This window comes from Martes martes, assembly GCF_963455335.1.
Source record: "Martes martes genome assembly, chromosome: 9".
In the NCBI taxonomy this organism is placed as follows: domain Eukaryota; kingdom Metazoa; phylum Chordata; class Mammalia; order Carnivora; family Mustelidae; genus Martes; species Martes martes.
In genome coordinates this window covers 32,922,891-32,941,566 of record NC_137896.1, presented here as the reverse complement: position 1 = coordinate 32,941,566, position 18,676 = coordinate 32,922,891, and the positions used below count along the sequence as shown (strand labels likewise).

The 18,676-nt window shown below is 39.0% G+C and overlaps 1 protein-coding gene across 3 annotated transcripts in view; it reads right to left on the bottom strand.

Annotated features, from left to right (window-relative positions):
• PLCB1 (phospholipase C beta 1) overlaps positions 1-18,676 on the bottom strand; it is a 684,602-nt gene that overhangs the window by 457,343 nt on the left and 208,583 nt on the right. For all 3 annotated transcript variants that reach the window (XM_080813475.1, XM_080813477.1, XM_080813476.1), the window contains exon 3: positions 2,879-2,947. In XM_080813475.1, the coding sequence (XP_080669601.1) occupies positions 2,879-2,947 (69 nt within the window). The remainder of the gene's footprint in view (positions 1-2,878; positions 2,948-18,676) is intronic.

Here is an 18,676-nt window from a genome sequence, read left to right as displayed (position 1 = left end):
GCCATTTGTATGTCTTCATTGGAGAAGTGTCTGTTCATATCTTCTGCCCATTTTTTGATATGATTATCTGTTTTGTGTGTGTTGAGTTTGAGGAGTTCTTTATAGATCCTGGATATCAACCTTTTATCTGTACTGTCATTTGCAAATATCTTCTCCCATTCCGTGGGTTGCCTCTTTGTTTTGATGACTGTTTCTTTTGCTGTGCAGAAGCTTTTTATCTTGATGAAGTCCCAGAAGTTCATCTTTGCCTTTATTTCCTTCGCCTTTGGAGACATATCTTGAAAGAAGTTGCTATGGCTGATATCAAAGAGGTTACTCCCTATGTTCTCCTCGAGGATTCACCAAGACAGCATGGTACTGGCATAAAAACAGACACATGGACCAGTGGAACAGAGTAGAGAGCCCAGATATGGACCCTCAACTCTATGGTCAAATAATCTTTGACAAAACAGGAAAAAATATCCAGTGGAAAAAAGACAGTCTCTTCAATAAATGGTGCTGGGAAAACTGGACAGCTATATGTAGAAGAATGAAACTTGACCATTCTCTTACACCGTACACAAAGATAAACTCGAAATGGATAAAAGACCTCAACGTGAGACAGGCATCACTGTTTTTTAAAGCTCTCCACGTGATTCCACAAGAAGTCAAATTTGAGAACTCCTCTGCTAAAGATTTGCTAATGAATTTTCATTCAGTCCTTATGGTAATGATATGAACTGCCCATTCATCATCATCATCATTATTATTATTATTGATATTGTTGTCACTATTATGATCACCATGTGGCCCAGGGGCACGCCTGAGTTTCAGGAAGGTCATGCAGGTATGAAACAACAGAACCTGGTTTTAAAATATTAAAGTCGCCCAGAGTTCTTGAACACCAGCAAGGAACGGAAGGCAAAAAAAGACAAGAACATGGATAATCCTCAGAGAAAGCAATCTTTAGTGGGAAAAAAAAAAAAAAAAAAAGAAGTGAAAACCAGAATATTCTGAGTGCCCACGTCTGTCCTTAAGAGAAGTATTTTAGGATCTAATAGTGGCTTATCAGCTGAGCACAGAACATACCCTAGTTCTGTTCATTTATCGTCATTCAATAGACATGTATTCAACTGCATCCATAAACGAAACATTGAACTGATAAGCAGGCTGAATGCTTCAATGAAAGACAGAGGGAAACCCCACAGCGGACTAGGCCTTCTGATTCCTGCAGACAAAGGGGGTCTGATTAGAGTGTAGGCAGCTGTCTTTAACCAATACCGATCATGAAATTTCAAGTTAGGCCAATACACTTGTATTAAAAGGTAAGCTTTATAACTATGTTATCAGTAGAGTTCTTGGAACTAACAAGCTTCCATGAAACTTGGCTGGAACGCTTTTGGGGAAAGAAGAAAGAATTTCCTTCCTACACTAAAAACTGAACAATTCTGAATCACCAACGAAGCATTAATAATGACAAGCTTGCTACAAAATTAAAAGACCAAACAACTGTAATACTATTATATTACTAAGAGGTGAAAGTAAATAACAAGCTGTTTGTTTGCACATGAAAACACTTGCAAAGGCCTTTGTGAAAGTAATTCCGATTTTTCTATTTTTTTTTCATTTTCCACATTTTCCTATAGATGAGCTTAACTTCTACAGCAGTAAGCAGTATTTATGTGTTTTTCCATAGCAAAATTTTCCAGCAACTATTGTCACTGTTACGTTTCTGAAGAACAATCACTCCAGGTGATTTTTTTTTTTTTTTTACCTCTCTGCCTCTCCACAGCAACAGATCATTTTTGATGTCAAGGAAAAGTATTTTGACTTTTAAAGAATAAAACAAAAGTTGCAGGCAGATACTCACATAGAAAATCGCTAGTTTTATATCAATTATGGTAAGAGGCAGGAGTTCCTGAATGGCACCTGTACTTCCCTATTTGACAATATTATCTTTGCTAGAAAGGAAGTATTTAGAGTACTAAGATTTAAATACAATAAAGAGTAGTTTCCCACTTTCACAGCAAGTCAACACACTCCTTTACTAGACTCCACCAGAGAATCTAAGTTAAAAAAAATGTATGTATGTTCTTCATTCAACATTCTTAAACAATCTTCCAAAAATAAATAAACTGCAAAACTGCTTTGAATATGTCTGTAGTAAGTTTTTCAAGCAAAAATAAATGGATGGGCCACACAACCGATCTGATCCCAAAGTTCTGCAGATCTTTGCTAGTGATACTTATCGAAGGATTTGAGCCCCTTTCCGCCAAGCCCCTCCCCCAGCTCTCTTTACAACGTAAACTTCTCCACATTAAGCGAAATAAAAACTGACTTCCTGCAAATCTGATTGAAATTTTTAATAATAATAAATACAAAAATAACAGTGATAACACCAATAACAGTGGTTAATATTATATTACATTATATATTATATTATATTATTTAATATTAATTAATTAATATTAAACAGCCTTTGGCTTCATGAACGTAATGATGTCTGTTGCAAAATATTGGAAGTACGGGCTCTTACTCATCATATGTTCACGTATGCATAAGAGACTCAGGGAAGTTTTCAAGCAACTTCAAGCACATTTTAACAATTGGGAATGACCCAGCAACTCTGGCGTTGTGATATATTTTTCAAACAAAACTAAAATTAGAGCACAGACGGCAAACCCCTATGTCCAACTGCCTATATATTTACTCCCTGTTACCTTCTTTTAACGAAAGTGGGAATGTTCAGGGCATAGAGGCTTCTGGAAGGACTGGCTGTTTTATTGTGTTTTACAACGTTGACAACAGAGAAACTTCTAGTTGGGGCAATTAATTGGTGCCATGACACAGTAAATAATCAAAAGAGCATCTGGAGCGTGCACAAAGCTCCGCTTCCTACCTTGGGAGCTTTGGCATGCTTCCCACATCTGGCATCCTTGACAAGGCTGAGATCTAACAGCTCCGTCTCCTGGAAGGCAAAAATGTGAAACTGTTAAGCATCCACACGGATCTCTTTTCTTTGTTTTATATCATTGACATCACTTTTCAAAAAAATAATGGTATCTTGAGACCTGCCTGAAGATTTCTCTGCAGTTAGGATATTTTTTCTCTCACATCGTTTACCAACAGAATCAGAACAAAAACAAGATAGCTAACTGCTAACTGTTCGGTTTACTGTATGTTCTAAGACATTTTGAAGTATAATGGGCGTGGTTAGGGGGCCCCAGTCTATACTATGAGCTATTCCTAAGTCATGATGAACTAGGACTTCCTGTGCCGCAGTTGAAAAATAATCCTGAGAGTCAGTCCTGGTGTGAGGACATGTGAGTGGCATGAGGTATTGGGGATGATGGGAGGAAGGAGAGGCTCCCATCAACTCACTCTCTACCAAGGGAAAGAGAAAAATCTGCCTCACCTACCTGCCCCCTCCCCAGCCTATGGCACACCTTACGTCCCAATCTTTTCACTTATTCATTATATATTACTGAACACCTATGAAATGCAAGTTACTCTAGGATACAAGATACATAAAATATGATAGCTCCTCTGGATGGACTTGCCATCAAACAGGGGAGTAAAGAAATGTATATGCATAAGGCATGGGATAGTGTGTTCATGACAACTTTATTTTATTTTTATTTATTTGACAGAAGAAGAGACAGCAAGAGAGGGAACACAGCAGGGGGAGTGCAAAAGGGGGAAGGAGTCTTCCCGCCGAGCAGGGAGTTCGATCCCGGGACACTGGGATCAGGACCTGAGCTGAAGGCAGACACTTAATGGCTGAGCCACCCAGGCACCACTCATGACAACTTTAAAGTTAACTGCTATGGGGGTCAACAGAGAAAAGAAATTTGTTCCCCCAGGGTCCCAGAGAAAAGTCCATGGAAAGTTATTGACCATGGAGAAGAGGAGCTGGGAGGCATAACATTGGCAAATATCCAGATAAAAAAAGGATCCGAGTTTTGGGCAGAACGTTGAGGTATTCACAGCCTTTAGATGCTTAGAGATGGAGAACACTGTAAGGAGGAGGAAAGGGATAGAGGGGCATTCAGGAAGAAGGAACAGCACAGGGAAGATGTAATGGCACTACGGGAGAGGATCCTCATGGGTAACATTCAACGCACAGAGCATATGAAGAAAAGTCATGGGAGATGACACCAGAAAGGGTTACAGGCAAAAGGATGGAAACCTTGAGAGTCAATCTTAGACACCGAGCCATGAGGTTTGTGACACCCACATCACTGAATGATAGGGAAGACACTACACCAGTTAGATGGAACTGTACAGGAAGGAACAGTCATCTTAAAGTGACTCCAGCCATCCATCCCACCCATGCTGACAATGAGACAGTTGGATGCAGACATCCAATTCCTTTCTCCTTGTAGGAGGCATGCATCATCACTCAGCTACTCAGACTCTCTGAACAGGAGTGGGTGTAATTTCTTTTAAGTCTTAATGTCCCCAAGTACTTGTAGATGGGGTTCCCAAACAATTTCTTCAAACAGTTGCCACCGATTTGAAATATTCAGTGCAAAATTGTCTGATTATTTTCTTGCACCTAAGGTTGATCTCATGATTACAGTTTAACAGTCACGGAGGAGGTGGCATCTGTCCACTGGGATGCAAAACCATACAGCAGGTCCAAGAGAACACCTGGATCCTGTGAAGACAGGTTAAGAATCAGTGCCTTCTATTCTTTTGCTAGCCAAGGCCATCTAAGTCTGCTTTTCCCCCATTTTAGCGGAAACCTTAACCCATTCCTTGCCATGGGGGACTCTGGAAATCCTCCCAAACTCTGAGGTGTGACAGGTAGCCACTCAGCAAAGATCTTGCATGACAGAATAACTTGTTCTATAGTTCCCCTAAGGCCATACCAGCCACAATCCTGAAGGTCACCTCACGAGTGTTGGACAACGTCAATACAGGGCTCAATGCTTCACTTAGGCAAATGCGCAGTAAAGTCCTCAGACTTGAGGAGATGGAACATCTGGTCTGGGTTTCTTATCTCCACAGCAAGACAATTAAAACTTGTGTTGGAAGGAGAGAAACAGGAAGAGAACCGGACTTGAAGGAGTTTCATCCAGAAGACCAGAACCAAGTGGATATTTGAGAGACAGGAGACCAAATGAAGGTAGAGGTAATGGGAAAAAAAGTGAGAGCCATAATATGGAGGTAGGATTGACTAAGGGGAAGAGAGGAGTCATGAATAGCCCTAAGGCTTCCATATTCCAAATTGGGACTTGGAAGTTTGGGCAAAATGATGATGCATTTGGAGATGCTGGTTTGAGGGGTCTATCCAAGTGGAAATGCCAGTCATCAATTCCCTAGAATATTATTTATCAAATACTGCAATGTGTCTAGTATAGGGTTGGTACTGAGGAATGGCACCAACAATACAGAAAACAGATACCTGTTTTGAGCAGCTCCTGCACAAAACCAATTATTATACTCTAAAGGAGACATTCCAAATACATTGCAGACATGGGCTATGACATCTTTTCAGCTAATACCAGGATGAGAAACAGTTTGCCAGCCTTACAATTCTGTGGTTTTGGAGGGAGAGGAGGGGTTTGGAGGGAAGAGGAAACAGTAAGTGCAAATGCACAGAGGCAGGAATTGTGTGCAAGAAACTGCAACTCATTTGAGATGCACAACAGGGGTGCATGGAGAGATGTCACAAACACTTCTGGATGCGATAGGCACTACATGTGCGCCCTCTTTATAAATATCCATAAACACTGACGTATATGTGTGGTATACTTTTCCATATATGTTACATGATGCTTTACATATATGCAGAATAGAAATCACACACACATACATAATACATGCACCTAATTTTATAGCCACATTTTCTATTCAAGCAAATTCCTCCCAGTAGTGCAAACAAGAGACTTAAACTTTACTTATTTGTTTATACACACAAAGCCCAAATTGAGTTCACAAAGAACTAGATCTTAGCAGGCATCATTATACAGACTTTTACATTACAGATAATGAACACTGTTTTCTACTCTCAGCTCACGAGGAAACGTTCATTCCCCAAGTCACAGAGGGGTACTTAATGCCAGCTGCCCTGGGGATTCATTCGGAGACTGCAGCGACTAAGAAACTTCTCTCGCCTGTGTGTAAAATTGTGCATGCAGGAAAGCCACCGCAGGGCACTATCAACATGGGTAATGTGGCATGGGAAAGACCCAGGTGGAAAAGCTGTCCATGGACTCACTGGAGTAGAAAGCAATGATTAAAATAGTGTCTCCCTCTTCTATTAGCATGCAATAGCCTCCCCTCTGGGGTTTAACGACAGCCTATTCTGTCTCCTCCACTAAACAGAAAATGTGGAACCCAATGCACAGGACCACAAAAATGTTGCTTGTGTCATTAAAACTTTTTCTAGGTTAATTTTCTCAAGTTAATAGTTTGAACAACTCACTCTCATTATTAAAAAGCAGTGAAATGGTCCCTTTCTTGGTTCGTTTAAGAGATACTGATTTCCATCTTTATGGAATTCACTATTCCTTTACTCATTTCTTGAAGAGAGGGAGGTCACCTGATGTTTAAGGAGAAAACCTGGGTTTGGGGAAGAGCCTTAAAATTAACTGGGCATGTGTTCAACCAATCACAGTCCCATAACCAAGCATTAACTGTATCATCTATAAAATGAGTACGTTAACACTTTCTATGTCTGAGGCTCTCAAACCTTAGCCTGCATTAGGAGTCACCTGGAAAACTTGTTAAAACACAGACGGGCTGGGTGCCATCCATCCATTTCTGGTTCAGCAGGACTGGGATAGGCCTGAGAGTCAGCATTTCTCATAAGCTCCCAGGCGATGTGGATGCTGCTTGTCCATAGACCACACTTGGACAAGCACTGATATACACTCATCTTGCGATTGTTATTATAAGGCTTTTGGGGTGAATTAAGATTGATAAAATTATGCATTACTTATATGTTATAATACGTTCTAGGAAGAATCTACAACTGTCTTTTCTTTATACAGGGAAATGTCAAATAAAAATATTTTACCTACTGAATGCAGAAGTGTGCCTAGCAGTGAATAATCTAGGCTTCAGTTCAGCTTAATTGAAGAAAAACTACTAAAGGACAGATGGCATCAACACCTATTCTAATTTTTCTTAGCATTAAACTCCACCCTATACAAGCAAATGTCTCTGTTCACAAATTGAAGCAATCGCTGGCATTGGTTTATGTTTGCTGAAAATGTTATACTATATAAGCTTTATTTAACACTTAATCACATCAGAGACATCTTTAGAAAAGCAAAAGAAGGCAACTGGTTCTCTCCCACCTCTAAACCCATCCCGCAACGGAAAGGGGGTTGGAGTGCCCAGAGGCCTGTGGGCTACCTTGACCAGTAAAAGAAGAATGAACTAATAGAACCTCTTTGTTTCCAAGGCACACAATGGTCCCCTGCAAAGCTTGGCGACCACACTTCTAGGACCCCTCCCCCACGTATCCACTGAAGTGTTGACAGATGTGCCTTCTCCCTTTGTCAGTATGGATGAAAGTGAATTAACAGTAATCAAGGATTTATTTTTGATATTTTGAATGAGTGATGAGAAAAGCTAAGGAACGACCAAATTATCTCTGATGTTTACTATTCAGCAGAAAGATTTCAATCCATCAGCCACAAACCCACTGTGAGGTAGATGAGCCATGAAATGCACTGCAAACTCAGGAAAGAATACAATTTAAAAACCAACTATTTTCCAGAATACCAATTTCTGTGCATTGTCACCAAATTCCATTAGTCATCCAATATAATAACGTACTTTGAGTTCACACAATATATAATCAGAGCAGCAATTACAGTCACAAACATTTCACAGGGAAGATATTAACGGCTGTGTGTGTGGGGGGGGTGATTATGGACACCTCCACATGCAGTATATTCATTAAGTTGTTCAACCTCAATTTACCAAAAGTAGAAGGCATTAATATATTTTATAGACTGTCAAACCTCCCTAAAATGCCCAATGTTAAAGAAAAAAAAAAACTATTTTAGAATACTTTAATGAAGGGTTTTAATTTAGAGAGAAGCAGGAGAAGTACATTCAATTCTTTGTTCCTTAACTTTATTCCACTTCTGAGGGAGTGAAAACTGCCTCAGAAGTAGTGTACCTCTCAAAAACAAAAAACAAAACACACACACACACACACACACACACACACACAACCCTGTAGTCTCTCTCACTCTCTTGTTTCCTATGTTCCTTAGGCTTCGATTTTGTCTTCTTCCCTGAAGTCTATGATAGAGACTCAATGTAAGAAACACCAGATCATCCATACCAACCACAGCAGAGAAAAGAGAAAAGTGATACATCTGGATTTCTTTATTTAAACCAACGTACATCGAAGATGATGAAAATTTCATAAATCTAGGGGGCAGAAAACGTGTTTCTGGGAATTATCATTGGTAATCTATGCACCATCAAACCAATCAGTACATAAATCTGTGCCTTGTATCCTTGTCTGTCAAACAGAAGTAGATGCCAGCAACGTGTTCCTCATTGGGCTGCTTTAAATCAAGGGAGATGTTACATTAAGATCTCCACTTAGCAAGCAGGGACTAATGCATACATACCAAGTCTTATGCTTGCAACATTTCCCACTCCAAGTGAAAGGCAAAAGATCGTAGTAGAAAAGCCAAAAATGGGTAGGTAATGCATGGAGAAGAAAAACACGGAATGCAAATGAACAAAAGGAAAAGCATCTGAAAAATCTAAAACTCTAGAGACATTTCATAAAACCTTGAAACCAAAATAAGAAAGACCACTTCTAGAGAACACTGATTTTTCACCTTTATGTGCCACAGTTAAATGCAAAATTAGATTAACATCTGAGATGGGGAAAAGACAATGAGATAGCTCATGTGTTATGGGTAGCATGGTCATTATCACCATAGTTTGAGCCAACAAGATAAAAACTGAAGAATTCAATTCAATTAAAGCTTCCTGCCATGGAAGGAGGCAAAGTCAAGTAATATCATCCGTAATAACAACAGCAATAGAAATCACGACTATGCAGAATGGAGAACAAATAAGGTGGCAAAAATTATAAGAGATGCTATCTGAGTATATCGCCTCATCATACATCACCTGCAACACCACAGTGACATGAGTCTTACGGCCTCTGCTGTGCAAATGAGAGAATGAATGGAGAAGCTGAGTGACAACTGCTGGTCATTTGTACAATGGAATCACAAATCTTAGCGTTTTGCCCACCTGTTGTAAGCAGGATTGCTAGATGGCCACCATGACGCCTGTGCCCAGACCATGCCTTTGTCTGGTCCCCACTCTTTGAATGTGGTCAGCACCCCAGACTTGCTTCTAACAACAGAACGTTGTGATGGGCTATCACTACCACCTTGACGTTATTTTACGTGGCAAATGTGAAGGGCTTTTGCGGGTGTAATTAAAGTCTTCAATCAGGTGACTTAAATTTAACCCAAAGAGAGGTATCCTGGGTGAGCTTCTCACAAGGTCTAGAAGTGAGAGGCTTGACGCAACAGAGATGCTCACCTGCTTGCTGTGTTGTGTTGCCTATGAAAAGGGAAGGCCTCTAAGAGGTGAGGACCTCAGTCTTACTATGACAAAGAACAGAATGGCAGCAGCAACCTGAATGAGCTTGGAAGAAGGACTCCAGCTCCAAAGGAAAACACAGCCCAGCAGACGCCTTTAACACAGCCTGTAAAACCCGAAGCAGGTGAGACCCTAACCCACGGAGACTGGGGGATAATAAATGTTTGTTGTTTCCAGCCTCTAAGTTTGAGGTAATTTACTTTATACCAATAGATAACAAATACATTGCCCCCACTGTTTCCACATTTTAATGCACTTTATAAAAAGGAATGTAAATGAATTTACATATCTTGGTACTCTACCTAGCATAAACATGATGCAATACTGTCATCTCTTTTGAATATGTCCAGCAGGAAACAATTACTCTAATGGAATTGCAGACTTACAGAGCTGGGAGAGATTGCAGGTTAGGAAACTGAGTCCCAGAGAAAACAAATCAATTACCCAGTATCACTGAGACTGAATAAAGGAAGGAAAAAGAATCTACATGTCCCCAGACCTATTTATTCCTCTACAGAATTATTTTTCAGTATTCACAAAATAGCAGGAACATTAACTGAGTATTATAAATTTTAAAAAGAACACATTTTTGTTCATGTACAAGAAAAAGTATTATGTTATATAGAATGTAACACTGATTTTCATAAGCTGTGTCCCCACAAGGCAGCGTGAAATATATTGGTAAAAATCTAGTTAATTTTTTTCTGTAGATAACCAGAAAGGTAGTTCAGTCCCTGGTTACTACACAAGAGCCAATTTTTTTCCTCCTTACTTCTTTTTTAACTCCCTAGGAAACTTTTATACATTCATGTAATAAGAGAAAGTTGCTTAAGTTGAAAGCTAATGCAGGTAAACATAAAATTATACCCAAAGCACCAAAGCTGTATTAGGACATAAAATTCATTAAACAATTCTAACGGCATTTATGTTTATAACTTGAGGCATTTACAACCTAAAGCATCTATGACTAGGCAGGTGGAGGGAGGGAGGTTGGGGTGGGGGAGGGGTGCAGAAAATGCCACACATGATTCCAAGGTTCTGAAGCATTAGTGTCTTCCAACAATTTTCTAAAATGATGAATGAAGACTGGTAAAATTTAAAATTTAAAATTTAAAATTAAAATTTAAAACTATACTTACTGACTATATTTTAACCTTATTTGTTTGACACTATAAATAAACAGAAAGAAGTCTCCATAATCACCATGGGAAAGTCTGTGTTTGTTCTAAAGATGAAAAAAAGCATTTTATTTTATCCAATATCCAATATATTTGATGTTTATAAACAATATATGTTTATATTGGTTGTTTATAAACAATATATTTTATTTCCCTAGTCCTTATTTATTAACAGGCATAGAGGGATTCACCACATTTTTACAGATAAATAGGATATCACATTTGTTAAAGACCCACAGTAATTGTGACTACAATGATAAAGATTGTATTGTCACAGCTTTCTATTATGCCTGTGCTCAACAAAAGTCCTCATTTCAGGCTAATCAGATTAACTAGAAAGAGCATCCATCATTTGGCAAATAGTTTCATAAATACTTAAAACTATCTTTATGGATATTTTGTGGGAGCATAAAATCTGATCTCCATAAAAAGTCATTTGAAAAGAAATATAGAAATGATATAGATTAATCAGGCACACAAGCTGTTTCCACTTGAAAAGTCCAGATGATGTAAATGTAGCCAGATTTTCCCTTTAAATCGTCTAAAATGTTATCTCTGATCTACACCTATTTCACTATGGTTGAAGAACTTTGTTATCTGATAGTGCAGATTACTAAATGTAATATCTGAACCTACCACCTATCTGCTTTATGAGTCAAATTTGTTCATTTCCCTAGACCAATGGTTCTAAAAGCATGGTCCCTGGAGCAATCCTACCAGCATCAACATACCAGCTTGGAATATGTGAAAAACCCAAATTCTCAGGACCTACCATAGACTGGCTGAATCAGAACCCCTCAGGTGGGGCCCAGAATCTGTATGTTAATTAAGTTTTGGGGTGATGCAGATGTAATGTAAAATTTGAGAACCTCTGTCCTACATATTAAATGGAGTCAACCACTGCCCATTAAAGAAGGGAAATTAACCAGAGTTAGAGGTTGTTGTAGGGCATTCTGTAGGACAATGGACAAGCTGCCTAGATCCATTTAAGAAATGTTTGCCCCAGAGTCATATAAACAACTATAGAACTGATAATAAAATTGAGGAAAGTCTTCTTCAGACTACTGTGTTTATCAGTACCATCAGTTTCACTATAGACTGAAGCAGTCATTTCCACACTGGGCCTTAGAAACTAGACAAAGTCAAGGGAGGTTCTAAAGATGCTTGGCTTTTTTCCAGATATTTTGATTCAAACCTGTGCATGACATATCTGGGCTGATAACTAATGCATTTTCTTTTCTCTTCAATTATACTATCATGGCAGGCCTAGTAACTTTCAAATTTTCTGAAGTATGTAAAAATGGCATTCATCCTTGCCTTTCTTGGTAGCCATTTTGTAAAATCCACCCAGATAGTCTCATTTTTCTCCTTCAGCTATTCAAACATATATCACAAATTTTTCTGCCTAAAGGTTTGAATTTTACTGTGCTAAGCCTCTCCCCATGTTCTGGCAACCACAGGACTTTTTATTTTTAAAGATTTAATAGAATTTTTACTGCTTCATCAAGGACATTCTAAGGCTTAAAAAAAAAAAAACCTGTGATTCACGGAAATTGAACAGCAAACTCTTGAAAAACTAATGGATCAAAGAAGAAATCAAAGGCAAATCAGAAAATATCTTGAGACAAACGAAGATGAAAACACAATATACTGGAACTTATGAGATGCAGCAAAAGTAGCAACCACAGATTTTGACGACCTTTTAATCTCACTTGACATCCTGAATATGCAAGGAGTTAATCTACCTTCCCAAATGAGGTATTTTAAGTTGACAAGTATGCAGTAATATGTCACTTTTTTTTTTTTTTTTTTCTTTTCAAAGAAGACTTGCTTCTTCAGATCACTTTTGGTTTTCTGGTAAGACAAAGAAATCCAACTGAGCTTTTTCGCATGTTAATTAGTAGGGATAAGGACTGGATATGTGAAATAGGGAGCCTTTTTCTCCAGAAGAAGACCATTCACTGAGTTGATCAACAAATCATCCCCAATGTTTTGCCTATGTGCTGTAAACTCATCAGAAGTAAACTTCTTTTCATTCAACTGTTGGTAAACCTCAACACTAATGCAAGTACCTAAATAAGGCTAGCTGTTCCTATCAAGAACTATAAATAATTGAAAAAGTTCACTAAGTCCAGGTTCATTTTCTAGGTACTCAGAAAATTTTCATAAAACTCCTATAGGAATTCTACTGATGCCCACCTGGGTCCTTGCTGGTCCCCTTTCCTTGCTAGATATCCATCCCCCCATCTTTACAGGCTTCTCTCCTAACAATGGACAGCTATGGCCTTTGACTACCTTTGGCCTCATGGAGCTACTTACCTCAGATGGAGAGAGAGCAAGAGGTGTCTGAGAGACTATTTTCCCACAGAGAGCTTAGAGCTCAGGCCTGCCAGGTGCAGGAGCATAAAAGCCCATCAACCTTGCCTTGGGGGAGAGCAAACCCCTGGGTTGAGGCAGGGACTTCACCTCAAACATCACTATCGGTTGGCTTCTTCCTCTTGACTGTCCTGTTTCCCTCATTCTCTGACAGTCATGTCCTAGCAGCTCCTCCTTAATAAAGCTCTTGCAAACAACCACTTGTCTTTGGGTCTCTTTAGAGAATATGACCCAAGGCAGCTATCATTTGCAAATAATCAGCATAGAAAATAATGTTAACCTTAAAAATATTCTGAATCACATACGAACTATTTTTTAAAATCATTTTTATCTTAATCCTTTTCCTCGGCTTTTGATAGATTTCTGTAGATTTCTGGCATTCTTAAATTTTCCGTGAAAATAGTCATAATCATTATGATCCATGCACTAAATGAGAGTTCTGCCAGAGAGTTCTCAGTCACCGTACATTGTATTTTATCCTGTATTACTCTTAATTAGGTTTTAAAATACTTTGACCATTTCCTGGGAAACAGGCATGAGTATATATCATCTAACCCAATATACAGATAGTTTTCTCAAAAGCTTTGTCACATCACATCATAACTAAGAGGCAGTACCTGATTCTAAAGAAGAAATGTTTCTTCCTGAAAAAAAAAAGGAAGAAAAACTATAAAAAGCATCAGCTTACCTAATTCCCAAACCAGAGTTCATTTTTGTCATATTCAGAGCTAAAAAGAAATATGTTCTTAACCACTATATTTTAGGTCACTTTCTTTTTGGTTAAGATTTATTCCAGTTTCAGCCACCTACTACTCCAGCTTTTTTTTTTTTTTTTTAAATCTATCCCTAAGGGAACACACAAACTTTATTCCAAAGATGAATAAAAAGGACTCATTTCATAAGTTCATCAAAAACCTTATTTAAAAACAAATAAAGATGACTTCTTACAAGGATTTTATATAAATAACATCACTATTCTAGGCAGTTTCACAAACAACATTAATTTAGTATTACCATCTCTCTGTGAATGCAGAGGGAGGAAGTGAAATGCAATCACGGTTGGATCCAGAGTGGGATAGGGCAGATTTGAAAGATAACATGTGAGCTGGGGCACCTGGGTGGCACAGTCCATTAGGTGTCTGACTCCTGGCTCCCGTTCAGGTCATGATCTCAGGGTCGTGAGCTCGAACCCTGCATCAGCCTCCAAGTTCAGTGAGGAGTCTGCTAAATTTTCTCTCTCTCTCTCTCTGTGCCCCTCCCCGCACTCACTTGCTCACTCACTCTCTCTCTAAAAGAAATAAATAAATCTGGAAGGAAGGAAGGAAGGAAGGAAGGAAGAAAGATAGATAACTCATGGGAAGACTATAAAACTGAAGGTTACAGTTCTTGAGGGGCGCCTGGGTGGCTCAGTGGGTTAAAGGCTCTGCCTTCAGCTCGGGTCATGATCCCGGGGGTCCTGGGATTGAGCCCCGCATCAGGCTCTCTGCTCCGTGGAGAGCCTGCTTTCTCCTCTCTCTCTGCCTGCCTCTCTGCCTACTTGTGATCTCTGTCTGTCAAATAAATAAATAAAATCTTTAAAAAAAAAAACAAAAAAACAAAAAAAAAAAAAACTGAAGGTTACAGTTCTTGAGAGGAGAGACCTGTAGGAAGAAGAGAAAGAAAAGGCCTGGTAATCACAAAGAGATCAAACTAGTATTTACTGCAAAGCTAACGTTCAAGAACAAGTGACTACAGAAGGCCTACCCACCAGGAATCCTGGGATAACTCAGATTTAGCACAGACTTAGAAGAGAGAGATGAAATTGAGACTTAAAATTGTACATACAGAAATAAGACTTCAGCAGCTAATGTGGAAAGGAGGGAATTTTTTTTTTTTTTGAAAGGAGGGAATTTTTATGACCTTTCTTTACACTCATTAAAAAGTGAAATATTTTAAAGAGAGAGTGCAAGATTTTAAGTGACCAGAGTAAGATCTCGGCAGATTTGGGAGATGGGCAGTGGGCTACTTGTCAAATGGGAGTTTGAATAAATGATCTTGTTGGAATTCTTAAGCTTGGGGCCAAAAAGGGAACAATGGAGCAATATAGGTGCATGCTTTGAATTTGCACTACCTAATGATGAGAAAGAAAATATCCTGTAAAAACCCTTTTACGAGGCCTTCTGTTTACTCCGATTTCAGCTTCAGAACAGTAAGCAGAAACAGAACAAAGAAAGATAACTAATAAAAGACATTTATCTCCTTCCAACACATCTCTGTCTTGACTTTCACAAGAAATTCCCCGAGGAGATCAACCATTTACTACCTTCATTAAAAAGGTTGCAAAGTGGTAACACAGGGCAGCTAGCTTATTTCTATCAATCGGTGAGATGTATAGAATCTTTCAAAAATTCAGTGACTAGAAATTGGAAACGAAAATAAGCAAAGACAGAGTTAAGGAAAGAGACTGTTAGTGCAAGGGACAGAGAGGCCAAAGCGTAAATTGAATCACTGTGGCCTGAAAACAAAAGTACACGAATTAAGTGGTTTCTTAGTAATGCAAACAACTAAAGCAAAAACAGCTGAGAGATATTTGTTTCTGTAATAGTCTATACTTTTCTAGTATATACCAAAAGTTATTTCTGGAAAGAAAACTAGGGAGGAAGGAAGGAATGGACGGAGGGAGGGAAAGAAGGAGGGAGGAAGGGAAGAGGACAAGAGCAAGGTGGCTAAGGAGAAACCAAAGGGCACGCCATCTCTCCTAGCTAGCACGATTATGGTACTAAAGCACAAGGAAAGCTGATACACTGGGGTCATCTCATGGGCTGGCCATTCCTGGTGGAGGCATGGCAGGAAGGAAGAACCCAGCTAGGAACCCAGACAGGGTAAATGGAGAAGGAGGGAAAGAAACTGGAGGGTCTTGGGACCACCTTCCTTCCTTCTACTTCCTGGGGTTTGCTGCTAAGGCTGGTGCTCGATGATGGTGGCAGCTGTAACATGATTCCCTAAAAAAGTGAGGGCACTGGCCGTGGGTTTCTGCGCATGCTTACACATGAACTTCACCTTCTCAAGGGAGAACACTGAAAAAACACAGAAGCCATAGAATGGTGCCAAGAGAGACAACCACAAAAGCCAATCCTTGGATAACTTTTCCGAAATACTAAGTTGGGCAATCAAATAACAAGCAATTGAGAGTGGAACTGTTCTCAAATAAAACGGTCTTTGGCAAAATGCTAGGCAGAATTTCTTCATATCCTCGTCTTCCTTCAAATCAAAATATTCTCATGTTTGGGGCACCTGGGTGGCTCAGTCGGTTAAGAATCTATCTTCAGCTCAGGTCATGATCCCACGATCCTGGGATGGAGCCCAGCTTCCTCAGGTTCCCTGCTTAGCGGGGAGTTTGCTTCTTCCTCCCCCTGCTCTTTCGAGCACTCACTGCCCCCCCCCAAAATAAATAAAATCTTAAAAAAAAAAAAATTCTCATGTTTAATGCCTCCTTTGTAAATGGAGTTCAGAAAAAAAAAATAATCGTATTAGAATTTTTCATCAAGGGCAAAACAAAAGAAATATCATTAGCTTCCTCAGGGGCTTGAGTATTACCTTCCTGGTGTGGGAGGTGTCTCATTCCAGGTCATCCCAAAGAATCCCATTATTGATCAACACCATTGTTTGTCGTTTGAAGTGCATCCTGTCTACTCATGCCAGGGAGGCTTCATACTTTTAAAATGGAAACCACTGTAACTTTTGTTCTTTCATTTCACAATATTCATTTTATGATAAATTACTTAATTTTTAAAAAATATTTTATTTATTTATTTGACAGAGAGAGAGAGAGCACAAGCAGGGGGAGCAGCAGGCAGAGGGAGAGGGAGAAGCGGGCTCCCTGCTCAGCAGGGAGCCAGATGCGGGACCTGATCCCAGGATGCTGGGATCATGACCTGAACCTAGGGCAGACACTTAACGACTGAGCCACCCAGGCGCCACTATGATAAATTCCTTTATTCTCTAGAGTTTAGAACAACTGAATTCATAATCTCTTATGAAGTCTCAATTTCTACCAGATACACTCTCCCTAGGTATATAATCTTTTCAAATAAATAACTCAGGAATCCTTAACGTAAGTATCGAACATTCAAGGGATAGACAATTTGTTCATTATTGCACAATTTATTTCTTCTCCTTCAGATAAAAGTAAACCCTAAAAATAAATCTGCCTCAGAATTACTTCCTCTGTAAGTAAGTAAATACTGGGGCCAAAATTCTTAAATCTGTAGAGCTCTGATCCTGGATTAACATTTAGTGAAAATATTCTACCTTGCTTGTCCGGGAAGTTTTTGTAATTTTCTTGCTTCTCTCCTTAATGTCTGAGCAACTTATTCCCTGTATACCTTCGGCCTAATCCCTCCTATGACTCAAATAAGCAATCTGTTTCCTTTCAGGCGCCATTATAAACACCTACTGTGTTTCAGAACCTAGGTTATTTGGGTTCTCAATTTTGAGTCAAGTGAATCACACTTGCTCTATGTGGGTCAGTCAAAATTAAGTACAGAAATCTCCACGTACTAAAGTTGCTACTATTCTGCCTTATGATTATGGAATTAAATTAACTTGAGTCTTAAGCACTTTATGTCTTTCGGCATTATTTTTTTTTTTAAAGTACAAAAGCTGGGACACATCAAATAGTCCAACCTTCGAGAAACTGCATGGATGTAGTACCTTTATCATTACCTCTTCTATTATCGCTTGATAGAATCATCAGTGGTTTTCAAAGTAGGATCCCTAGAACAGCAACAGCAGCATCACTAGGGGACTTGTTAGAAACACAAATTTCTGGGCCCCTTCCCAGACTTACTGAGTTGGAAACTCTGGAGGGGCAACCTGGCAATGTCTGTTGTCACAAACTCTCCAGGTGATTCTGATATACTCTGAAGTTTGAGTCCCACTGGAATGGACACTTAGAGTTTCCAAACAAAGAGCCTTTGGAAAGAAATACCAAGCTTTCTGGGTCTTAATACTTCCCTTACTTGTAAACAGTCAGATTTACACTACGCCATCAGCACTCAGAAGAAGTATATCTTCTTATTTAAAAAAATATTTGATTTTTATGACTCTCAGATGCTATTTTTTTTAAGAAAATAGGTTAATTACACTAAGGGAGAAAAGAAGAGAAGAGAGAGAGAATACATCAGTGCAAATACAAGGAAAAATTAATTCCAGACACGGTGGTTCTCACATTACCTCCTATCTATTGTGCAATTCTATTTTTAAAGTTAAAAAGAAAAATAGAGCATTAAAAGGCTCTTTTGTTACATGAAAGAGCTTGAATCATGTGACTATGTAACTGATGATTTTCTTAATATTATTTTGGTAATACATAAGCAGTCCCAAGTGCTTTAAAAACATTTTCTGATGAAATTATTTTTAAACCATTTAAAGGGCATACAAACCAAAGGGTCAATGTCACCATTACACTCCGTGATCACCATGAAGGACTGTATTATAATGCTGCCACTCTTTTCTCTACACAGGAGAGTGGGTTTGTGCAGGTCAGCATTAACAGGCTG